This window comes from Stylophora pistillata, chromosome 2 (genome assembly GCF_964205215.1).
Source record: "Stylophora pistillata chromosome 2, jaStyPist1.2, whole genome shotgun sequence".
Classification (NCBI taxonomy): domain Eukaryota; kingdom Metazoa; phylum Cnidaria; class Anthozoa; order Scleractinia; family Pocilloporidae; genus Stylophora; species Stylophora pistillata.
The window spans coordinates 42,086,016-42,097,954 of NC_142520.1; the positions used below are offsets into that span (position 1 = coordinate 42,086,016).

Consider the following 11,939-nt stretch of genomic DNA (forward strand, 5'->3'; position numbering starts at 1 on the left):
ACCACGCGAACGTCATGACATGCGCAGTATGTACATAGTTCCTCTAATGACTTCCGGTAGGCGTTCGTGACCTCAAGAACGTCTGGTGCTTAAGCTCTCTACTTAACGAAGATGGCGTCTGTCGAGACATTCTCGGCTACGGGAGAAATTACTTCTCGTTTCAACGAACTTCTTCGAGGGGTGTCCGATGAACTAAGCCCCGAAGAACTAAGGCATGCTGTATCGTCCATAAAATCTAATTTTAGGGGCAAGTTTGAGAATCAAGGAGAACAAGATTTGTACTCATGTCTCAAATTATTCGCTAATCAGGGTCTTGTATCAGAGGACAATCTGACTTTGTTGGAGTTTATAGGCCCAAAAGCGTCCAAGAAAAAGTCTCTTGAGGAAAAAATTCAACAATTTAAAGAAATCCGTCAACAGGAGGTCAGTCCTGGAAAGGAAGAATCAGGTTTGACCGGCAGACTACGCGACCTAGAGAAAATTATGGCAATGTTGATAGCGCGAAGTTCGCGTGTTGTCAATTTGCATGGAATTAGCGGAGTAAGCAAATCAAAATTAGCGATGGAAACTGTTTCAAAGTGGCCAGGGAGAAAATTCAAGGCTGATCTTAGAGAAATCACTAGGATGGAAGACGTTCATTTTCACGTTTTAAACGCTTTAGCACCGGGATCAGACAAAACGATCATAAGCTTCGAAGCAAATCCAGTCGTTGATTTAATGCAACAATTGAGGCGAGCAGAACAACAAAGTGACATATTACTGCTCCTTGATAACATCGATAAATTTTCAGGAGGAGATGATCAAGCTTCCATCTCTCTTAATAACAATTTCGTGATGTTTCTGCAGCGACTTCTGGGTCCAAAGGATTATACGGGGAAATCGAAATTGAAGATTTTGTTGACATCGAGATCAACATTTCGTCACGCAAAGTTGGCCAACGTTGACAATTACGAAGTTATGCCCTTAGAGAAAGCTTCATCAAGTGTTCTATTCCAAAATCAGAGAATTGGCAACGTTGGAGAAGGTCAAATGGAGAAACCGCTGCAGATGTGCCGAGGGAATCCCCTCATCATTAAGGGAATGGCAGCAATCTTGAGGCAACAAATAGCCGATCACACCAAGATTCTGAAAACAATTGACCAACTACGAGTAGCTGAACCTCTGGAGTCAGTAATACCACCAATAGGGAACGAGAGTCGAGAGATGGAAGTTTTTGACTCCGAAAAGGAAGGCATTGGTAAAGAGCAAGCAAACTGTTTAAGAAAAATGTTTTTATTCTTGCCCAGTCAACGATTAAGAGAATCCGCCATTTCGATGTCATTGTTCTGTCGCTCTTTCTCTGTCGAAGCAGCAGCCAAAGTCCTTGGAGTGGACTTGTCAGAGGCTGTTATTCAATTGGAGGGTCTCAGGAATAGTGAGGTGCTAATGGTAGACCCTGACGTGAAAGAACTCACCTATGACATCCATCCTTTGGTGCGAACATTTCTGAAAAGCATCGGCAGCAATCAAAAGAAGTTCATCAAAGTTTACGAGAAGGCAAAAGGCAGGTTCTATGAACATTTCATGTCCAAAATGGAAGCGATTTCTGGGCTTTTGGACAAAGACTACATCGAGGCCTTCGATAGATTTGATCTTGACAAACCAAACTTTGAACTGGCTTTGGATATTTCATTCAAGTCAGACCATCTTCTTATTCCAAGGAAGCACCGTGAAAGTGTTATGATCTTCTATCTCTTCGAGGCCATGCTTGATGAAAAAGCAAGAAGGAACATTTTTAACTGTTGGGCTGAAAAGGTCGAGGAAGATGGAAAGGAAGGTAAAGTTTTAACATGTAATTGAAAAAGTTTTAGCTTGCGTAGGACGTTTTTCTGGATATTTCTATGCAATAAGTTAGCAGACTTGTGAAAAAAAATCAAAATTAATCCTACGCAAGCTAAAAACTAAACCCCCTCTCCCCCCCCCCCAAAAAAGAAGGAAATAAAAATCTAATGAAAGACCCTAAAACGTGAACTTGTCGGGTCAACTCTGGCCTCTCCGGTAAGGAGCCTTTCGCCATCTTGTTTCGTCTGAATCTGTTTAAACGCCTGGAAAATGAACTCTTTTTGTTATTTTTTTATAAATGTTTGCAAAATGATCATCGATGGATCGTTCTTTTGTTGTATCAGAAATGGTTCTTCTGAGTGAGGTAACGATCACTTTATTGCACAATTATTTAAATTATATGATTGATGGCTGTTTGAATGATTTATTGATATAATGAAAGTTGATTTTGATTAATCTGTTGAATGATTGAAGAGTTGATGATCACGTGACTTGTCTCGAAGTTTTTAAAACTACTGCTAATTTCGTTTGTGGGGCCATTTCACTCTTTCTAAGAGCATATTCGTTGATTACCGCGCCCATTAGGAGAGAATTTTCAATTTGCAGTCAGACAGGGTATTCTGATGATTCCGGAACGCTTTGTATCAGTTTGGTTGACGTAGCTAAACAAGGTCGTTTTGTCACAAATTACGCTTTTAATGGCCTTAAAAAGGTTATAAAGAATCCTCATTTTCGTCGTAGATTACACTACGTCAGGGTTTTAAGACGAGAGAACGAATCCTTACCCAAACTTCCCTTAAACATTCCTAATGTTTACCATCAGTGACATACTGATGACAAATTAAAAATGTACTCCAGTTATATATGTGCATAAAACTCGCAGGTTTAAAATTCCTACGTTTCAACCAAAACTTCGGCATTCAACAAGGGGGAATTGTGTGAAATTAATACCCACCAAGGGCAAAAAAAACGTCTTTCTATTTTCGTCTTTCTAGGTTCTTTACTTCGAGCAGAACTAAAATGCAGAGAAGCTTTGATAGTTCTTAAACTTGAGGGATGGCAGAGAGCATTAGCAGTCGTGAAGAGAGCCAAAGAGTCACTAACCACAATACAGAAGGAAGCTAAGAGAACAGATTTCTTTAGGTTGACCAAGAGTTCGTACCTATACACTGAGGGTGAAGTGTATCACAGAGCAGGAAATATGCCAAAGTCGCTGAAGATTTTACACCGGGCGTTGAGGATAATGCAAGATGTACTTCATAGCCACACAAGCACTTCAAGGTGCTTAAACGCCATTGGAAACTGCCACAACAAGTTGGGAGAACATGACGAGGCCATAAAGTACTACACGAGAGCGTATGATATGAGACAAGAGCTCTCTGGCTCTATGAAACATTTTGACATGCCGCTCTTTAAAAGACAAATCGGAACGGTTTATGAAGGAAAGAAACAATTTGAAAAGGCCATCGAACACTACAAAGAGGCCTTAGAGCTCGCAAAGGAACTGAAAATCCCAGGCATGGTGAACACTGCGCTGTACAATCAAAACATTGCTAATGCGTACTGTTGGTTGCGAAACTACAAAGACGCCTACCAACCTGCAAAGAATGGTTACGAGATCCAGAAGGTCATTTTGGGAAAGCATCCTTGGACCGCTCGAAGTGCTTTCCAGATGGCGGAGATTTGCCGAGACTTGGAGTACTTTGACGAAGCAGAAGAGTTTTATGAGGAAGCATGGGAGATTGAAAAATCTCTTGGCCAAGGAAACCACAGCGAGGTCATGGTCAGAATCGTTAAGAGCTATGAAACGTTCCTTCACAAAGGAAAGAGGAAAGATCAGTTTCTACAAGAAGCATTTGACTTTTATCTACGCTACTGGGACGAAGAAAGAGCCTTCGAAGGTTTTGAATTTTCTCCACCAAACAAGAAAGTCATAGATTCAATAAACGAAAGGCTTAGTGAATTTGGTGACAGACAAACACAGAAGAGATACCAAAAAGAAGCTCTCTTGTTCTATGAAGGCGCATGGAATTCACCTGACACGAGAAAGTTACCAGATACCGAGAGAGAGGATATTCTGCAAACTCTCTTGAGCATCTGTAACCAGCTTCGCGAGAAAGATATGGCCGAGAAATACCGTAACGAAGCGTTTCGATTTTACGAAAAGAAGTGGAGAAGACTTAGAGACAAAGAAGAGATGTCAGGCCGGGACAGAATCGACATTCTCGCCACGCTAGTAAACTTGGCTTCATCAGTAATGAAAGAGAAAAAGAAACTGAAATATGAAAGTTTGTTGAAGGTATGATTAAACTCTAACCTATCAATGGATGACATTAACTTCAACGAATTTCAGTTTAGTATGGATAGGTAGTACAACTCGTTAATTTTGGTTATTTCGTTTTCACTCTGTGATTGGTTGAACCGAACAATTTCGAGCTGAAAATTCTACTCAGTCACCAGTCTCCTTGTTGATTAAATGTACCTCTAACTTGCTAAAAGCTTTGTCCTTGTATTGCCGTAGTATGATAGATTATCTTTTGTGATTCAATCAATATCCTCTTGTGATTAATCTTTTCACGTAACTTAGATTTGGATAAATAGCTATTCTCTGAAATTTTTTCGCTTTTTAATGCCTACGCAGGAAGCCAAACAGAGAGGAACTTTTCTGGGAGCTGTGAAAGAATTTCTTTCTTTTGGAACCAAAGGTAATTGATGATAGATTATTTTGACCTTAAGTTGCGTATATATCACCACTTATTTTTAATCAGTATACTTGAGGGCGTTTTTAACTAATATGTATCCAAGAGAACTCGAATGTATTTTGCGATCTTTTGACACTTCAAGAGGAGTAGTCGGGTGTAATATGGAGACTTTCAAAACGTCAAATTGTTCAAAACATAGAACGTAAATGTAGCTCTCTCATTCTTTTTTTTGAACCATTTTGAATTCCTCAGTTTGAATTTTGTTTCTTGCATTGGACGCCTGAGTTGTTTGGTGCGCTGCATTTTGTTTCAGTTCTGATCAGCCTGAGAGAATTCTCTGAGAGTATCCGGCTCTTTGTGTAATTCAAAACGATAGATTCTTGTTAGTCAGTGCAACGTCTAACAAACATTACGGTAGAAGCTATCTTTGGATTCGTAGGGTAGTACGAGCTGTCGTCCACACTAACTAAACAAGTAAGTCTTTTGTAAGCCCCAAACGAGGTCGGTTTGAGTCTTACAGACGTACTTGAAATATATGTGAGATCGCGCATTTTTCAGCGGCATACGAGGGGATCAAAAATATAGATGTGTTTTATGGTCTGAGGAAATATTCATTTTGTTATCAAACAAAAAGTTTTGTTTTTGCTGAGGAATTTTTTTCGAAAAGAGATATTTTATTGTTAAAGTTGACCAGATGTCTAGTGACGATGATGAAGACGAAGATGACTTTCCTCCCGATGATGATGATGATGATGAGGATCTCGATAGTACTAGCGATGGCAGCGATGAGATTCCAGAAGTGATCGGGCAGGTGGAACAATTAGCAATTCAAGAAGAAGAGGGAGAAGAGTTAGAGAGTGAGCAGGAACAAGATCCAGACAGGAAATCGATACACGAGTGAGTGAAAATCAGAATTGGACTATTTCTCAAAATGACCCAGGCGGCATCGCACGCTTTTATTGAAAAAACGTTTAAAAAATTCTTGTATGAGAGCCGTACGCGATGTTGTGTACAGGACCACGTAAAGGTATACATTTGTCCGAGATGTGAGCTGAAAGAAAAAGGTAAAAAAGAAAAATACCGACAGCGATGTGCCGGCCTAAGTGCTAGCGGCCTGGCTCCGCTAACCCCTATGGTTATTCCAGGCTGCTAATACTCCAATTTTATTTCTAATAATTTCTTTCAATTTTGTAACTTTTTTACTTAGAGCAAGTATGAATGCGAGTACAAATAAAGATTATCCGTTATCCGTTATCCGTTAACCGGCTTAGGTCGGGTCGGACGGGAAAATTGTTGGTTCTTAGGAAAAAAACAAGTTTGACTCGTAATAACATTTTTTATTTTTCCCATCGTTTTTGTGCATGCAGCAGGTTTCTGCCTTTTTAGGCGAATACAGAAAAGAAACTTTCCTAGTTTTGTTCAACGCGAGGTCTACTGGATCTCATACTGATAACCGGATTGTGATTCTCGAATTGTGGCAAAAAAAAAAAAATTACCCAAAATGAGGGCAGTGTTGATGACATTAAGCATCACAATTAAAAATTCCTTTTTTTTTATCTAAATGATTCCATTCGCCTTCATTTCATGGCGTTGTCATTATTTTTAGAGAAACACTCACTAGCGAGGAAGTACACTGGAATATCAAGCTAGGAGCTGTGCAGCTAGCCTTCCCTCGTGACGCTGTATCTGAGCCCACCCTGATAACGGTCTACCGATGGAAACCCGCAGTCCTGTGCCCTCCTTTGCAGGAGCACGAGGCTCTTGTCAGCAACGTGATTGAAATTTCTTCCAGCAGTCAGAAAGCTTTCACATTTGAAGCTGAAGTTAAGATTTCGTTCAGTCACAGTTCTCCCGGCCTACACGGCTACGAGTTGGTGTTGTACAAACTGATCGACAACGAGACTGCTGCATGGGAAGAAGTGATTGGTGTGGAAGAATTCAGAACTATCTCAGGTTGGAGTAATAGCCTTTAAATTTGCTAATGTTAAATTAGAGATAAGGAACTGGATGTATCGTTGAGTGTGTTGGTCGGCCACTGGTGGATCAGTGAGAAAACTAACATGCTTGCAAGTGGTAGAATGTGTTTTCAAGCTCGAGCTTCAGCGCAGCGAATATTCCGTCACCATATCGGACGCGTGGAAGGTCTGAGACGAGTGACAAGGCGTGGTGGAGGGGGAAGGGGAGATAAACCTGCATCTGGGAATATCTTAACAAAGGGTGGCAAAGGAGGGGGAAGGGGAGGAGAGAAGGTTCTCATCCCATTTCTCGCAAGAATTTTAGAAAAATTCAAACGTCACTTGTGTTAAGGAAAAACTTCAAATTTCTCTTCTTGATTTAAAGGTTTTGGGGAAATCTGAGGTTTTTTACAAAAAAAAAAAACAAAACAAAAAAACAAAAAAAAACAGAGCACATAATTTTTAGGAGGCAAATCATGCCTCACACTAGTTTAAAAATTCACGAATCCCGCTCGCCTTTCTGTTAAGTTCATGCGTCACATTTTAATTTGTTGCCTTAATCACCCATCACGTATAAACTTTTGCTACCCTCTTAAAATGGCTTATGGAAGACACGGAATAAATATCTACACACTAAAACGCTTTAAAGACATTTTCTCAGAGCGATTCTTGATAATGATGGACGATGATCGTTGAGCGACGTTTACACCAAAATCAAGGAGCGTTCAAGCGTGCGAAGATGTTTTCTTTATGTTAATTTTGCGCAAAAACTAAAGACCGGCTACTTACACGAGGTCTAACCGTAACCATGGTTGTGCGCAATCAGTGCCCCTCAGGTTTTTTGTCTTTAAAGGTTGATTTAATTCGATAAATGTCTCTCCGCTGTTAGCTTTCGGCCCTCTTGAAATTGCTCCAAAAAAATGAATAATTCTTAGATAAAAGGTTCAGCTACTGAAGCAAGGATTGTTTAGGACGCGGTTTTGTGAAACAACGGCTAATCTTTGTTTTAATAATCAAACCTAAATGTTGACACTTTCAAACATCTAAGAATTCTCATTAATTTATGTCCATTCGGCCTTTTACTTGGTACTTAAAAAATAACTTAAACCATATTTTTCTTGTGCTCTGCTTTATTGAAATAGATTTTGAAGAAGAGTATAAATCCAGCCAAGAAATTCCCAATTTACACTTCCATGTTGTACAAGCGGATATCACAGAATGCGCCACATATGCAGTAGTCAGTCGTCTCCATCTTTCCCCTGAATTCACGATTACACCAACTGGCGGTTCCTTCATCGTGCCTGAATATCCAAGTGTGAGTGTTACTATCCCGAAAAAGTCTGTAACTGCCAAAACAAGGATTCCTCTTCGAATGAAGGTACAGAAGTTTCCTGGAATATAACAGACACGAAGGGCATCTGTGTCATTGGGATAAATGTTCTTAATTATCTTTAATATTTGGTGAGGGAAATGTCGAGTCAGTTGGCAAGCGAAGTTATATCGATAAGATTTGGTAGATTCTGGGACTAAAAAGTTCCGGTTCTCGAAAAATGTACTCTGAGTTTATTGCTTGAATCTGTCTTAAACTGTTGGATGTACTGTGACACGTAAACACTTAATTTTCCATTTACTTTACCCTAACATAGCTCGTTCTTTACCCTTATGAATTCTTGCGTTTCTCCTTTCGACCTATTTTGCCTTTAGGTGCAAGAAGTACCGGGTGAAGAGTTTGAGGCTAGCGATATACTTATCGGACCTGTACTGCGAATAGTGTGCGACGAAATGGTTGAGTTTTTGAAGCCTGTTACCATCACACTGCCAGTTTCTTTGGGAGACACGCACCACGATGACATGGAGGAATTTCATCTCCAGTGAGTTTTTAGATACGGTTCATCGAGAAAAACCTCTAGTATGCTGTCAAACTGACTTTGTATACCAGTAGTTTTTCTTTCAGTAGTGCTAAGAAGGGCGAGAAGGTAGTGGATTTGAAAAATCGAATTCAAAATCAAAATCGGTGAAGACTTAAAGTTAACTTGTCATTGATGGAATCTGACTCCAACTTCGACTTCAAAATCGTACTCCAACGCTATTCCACTGCTTTTCGTACAAACTATGACGTCACTAACTTCAACACCTGGAAGTCGATATGCTGCAAATGCAGCAGGTCACGCGATCTTCTATTAGTTGGTAACTGCTGCTATTAGGACTTTCTATCGGCCGCATAAGGGATTTATTCCTATCGTTTTCGTTTTTGCTTTTATTATTTTATATACTTTTTTATATACTTTTTACACTGTCTATTGTTTACATAGTTAGTATTTGTATATTTCTCGTAAGGGCACACACTTAATTTGGAGCCTCGCTCTGTTGTGTGTCCCGCACCCTTGTGCTCCGTTCTCTTCTGTGTCTTGTTCATTTGTATATTTTAGTCCTTTTAGTATTGTAAGTATGGTGAAAGCGATTCAATTAATAAAATTCTAATTTCCCTCTGATATAAATTTCAAATGCCATAGAAATAGGGTCATCGAAGACGGGAGTCACAGAAAAATCATTAAATTCTCATACAGATTATTGCTGAACACTCGCTCCCCGTTCTCCGTTTTCAATTCCTCGTTCGTGGATTTGGTAACACTGCAGCAAAACAGCAAATATTGTTGCTAATAAATACATAGGGCTAACGCTCGAAACGTCAACTTTTGTAATCGTTACGGTGGCCAATTTACCATTTCAACTTTGTTGATATATCCGAATTATTTCGTTAATCCCACCGACGCAGCCCCAAACAGTTTCTTTCGAAACTATCAGCCTTTAATAAATACATACTTTTTTGTGCTAATGAGAATTCTTTTCATCAGGTTTATAAGTGACGACCTCCATAAAGTTCAAGTTCCAGTTCGTGTCGTTGATGACGAAGGACTTTCAGGGGTGAAGTTTTTCAAAACGCCGAGTTTTATAAAAGGCTCTGTGCTCTGTCAGTTGAGTTTTCGATTGTCACCTCTCAAGAGAGAGCTGAAGGTAGGAGGTTTTCTTATAACTTCAGTGGTACACTTTCTCACAACAATTTCTTTCCCTGTACAATTTTTGAACGTGTTCAAGTTAGAAAAATTCCAATCAAAAGTATATTAAGTGTGTACCCAAAGCTGACATTTTTTTCGAAAAAGCGGGCAGTTTTGCGTGTTGACGAAATAGAAAAGAAAAAAGGATGGATTTTCTCATACATTTACGTACCATACAAGGCAGACTTGATAGAAAAATAAAAATATCCGTCTTGGGCATTAAAATGTACATTATCATAAAACTTAGTTGGTAGTTGTTACTTATTTTTTATTTGTAGAAAACCCCGGTGGAGTTTTTTGGTATTCCAGTCAATGATGAAATCTTATCAAGTCCGCGTCCTGAGCACCTTCTAGCGATTGGAAAACAATTCCTTGGTTCAGAGGTGTATGACGATCTTTCTTACCGCCACGAAAAAGGCAATATGAATAGCAGGCAAACAATACAGAGCTTCTATGAGAATCTTGCGGGATTGAAAATCGAAATTCAAGATGAGTGCTTTGAGGCTCTTAATGTGGGACTGAGGGAATATCACATATACGGATTTGTGGTCGAACGACTTGTGGAAGGTAACGAGAATAAAAGATGAAACACATTGCACTTGAGTGTTCAAAATAGTCCTGTTCTGACCAGAGGGATGAGCCCCGACCTAGTCCTAGCGCATTTTATTTTGCCGTTATTCAGGCTTAGCCTGCGAACAAGAGAGAAATGAATTCAGGGCGAGTTTCTCTTGATAGCCCATAGTAAGGTCCAGCTTTATCCTAGCAGAGGGGCTGGGGCCAAGCTTGGTTGATTTGCTGTCGGAGAGGGGGTTTTTGATACAAGAAGCTGATCAGCATGTTTCTGCTACTGAGGGCATCATGCTCGCTCATTTTGTATTATTCAGCGTGTTTTGTTTTTCGTCCTTTTAGGTAAAGATGCTGTTTGCAAATCATTGCAAACGAATTGGGAAGTGAAGAAAATTGTATCAGAAAAAGTTGAGCATCATTGGAAGAGGCTGGCCAGAGAGCTGGGGCTTACAGACGGAAAAATTGATGCGATTTCTGAGCAAGCGCAAGATAGATGTAGAGAATGCTGTTATAAAGCTCTACAAAAATTGTGTGAGGAGAACGGGGCGTCGGCCACGATTAGAAGAGTCATGGTCGCACTGACTCGGATAGGATTAGCAGACATCAACAATGACATTGTAGATTGTCTTAAGTTAAGGCGTCGAGCGCGTCCAGATCAAATTTAGACTCAGAGAGTTGATAAAATTGAAAGAATTTAGCATGCAATTAGTGACATAAAAGACGTGTCCACGGACTTCATTCAATGCACAACGCACCTTATTTCACACACAACGAAACGAGCCATCACGTAATGCCAAATATGTCATGGTCAGGAAAACATTACACCGACACTACCACGGACAAAGACAAAATTTGCATGATTTGATCATGAGACTTTGTCATGCACACACATATGTACACAATTGGCTTTAGATCAAGATTGATGGCTAATAAATTGAAAAATCTGTGGTAAATACCTGTAAATTTTAAAATTTTTCAATTGTAAGTTTGAGATCTTTGGATATAGTTTTAAAGTCTGGCAATTTCACTTTAAAATACTTTTGTGCTGGAGGGAGAGTCTACCACTCAGCTCTTTGCGTTTATCCTCACAAGTGTGGCTGAACGTAAAAACGTTGAATAATTTGCTCTTAAGCATCAGTGGTCTCAAAATTGGAAATTCATTGGAAATTTATTGATAGAAAATGTGAGCTACTAAATAAAAATGCTTGATATGTATTTCAAAACAACTATGCTATTCTGCAATTTGTCTTAATGATCTCTCCATATCAAGCTGTGATGTACATAATTTTTTGCAGATCTGTCAAACCCCTCCTCTGTTCTAAGTCAAATGTTCGAAATTTCCGATTTGCTACAAAGACGAACGAGAACCACCTAGGGTAAACTGGAGTTTTCTGACCGAAAACTCTTGAAGATGTTATAGTTACGTCCGAAGGTTGCCAAATCTCAGTGGATTGCAAATAGCAAAATTAACTTACGATAGACAGCAAAAAAATTAATTGTATCTATACTTGCTAACGTGCGACTAGAAATCTTAAGTATGAAGTTGTCGTCGTCGTCGTCATCATATTCATCACTGTCGTTGTTGTATGTATTATCATCACAATAATTACAGTCGTCTTCATTATCGTTGACATCATCGTCATCGTGTACCTGTTATCCTAGACATCGTTATCGTTATCGTCATTATCGTTATAATCAAAATCAGCAGTATTTATCAACATTTTTGATTCGGCAAGAAGGCTGTGAACTGGCCAGATTGATCGTAATTCGAAATCGGGCGAAGGCACAAGCACGCACGTACGTATGCACGTACACACGCAAGCACATATGCACGCACG

General features: G+C 39.6%; 1 protein-coding gene across 1 annotated transcript; it reads left to right on the forward strand.

Moving 5' to 3' along the window:
* Window positions 1-13: 13 nt before the first annotated feature.
* On the forward strand, window positions 14-11,732 carry LOC148739595 (uncharacterized). Its single transcript, XM_088747125.1, has 10 exons — window positions 14-1,816; window positions 2,817-4,120; window positions 4,463-4,526; window positions 5,210-5,420; window positions 6,130-6,476; window positions 7,621-7,856; window positions 8,183-8,349; window positions 9,334-9,493; window positions 9,813-10,101; window positions 10,444-11,732. Exons 1-10 carry the CDS (start codon window positions 112-114, stop codon window positions 10,764-10,766), a joined length of 4,806 nt encoding a protein of 1,601 aa, XP_088603251.1. The 5' UTR covers window positions 14-111; the 3' UTR covers window positions 10,767-11,732.
* Window positions 11,733-11,939: the final 207 nt, after the last annotated feature.

What these genes read in the sequence shown, in the direction of transcription:
- LOC148739595 (XM_088747125.1), top strand. Translation starts at nt 112, where the DNA reads ATGGCGTCTGTCGAGACATTCTCGGCTACGGGAGAAATTACTTCTCGT. An exon ending in TCTTTCTTTTGGAACCAAAG is followed by an intron (nt 4,527 to 5,209) that starts GTAATTGATGAT and finishes TTATTGTTAAAG; the next exon opens with TTGACCAGATGTCTAGTGAC. An exon ending in CTCTCAAGAGAGAGCTGAAG is followed by an intron (nt 9,494 to 9,812) that starts GTAGGAGGTTTT and finishes TTTTATTTGTAG; the next exon opens with AAAACCCCGGTGGAGTTTTT.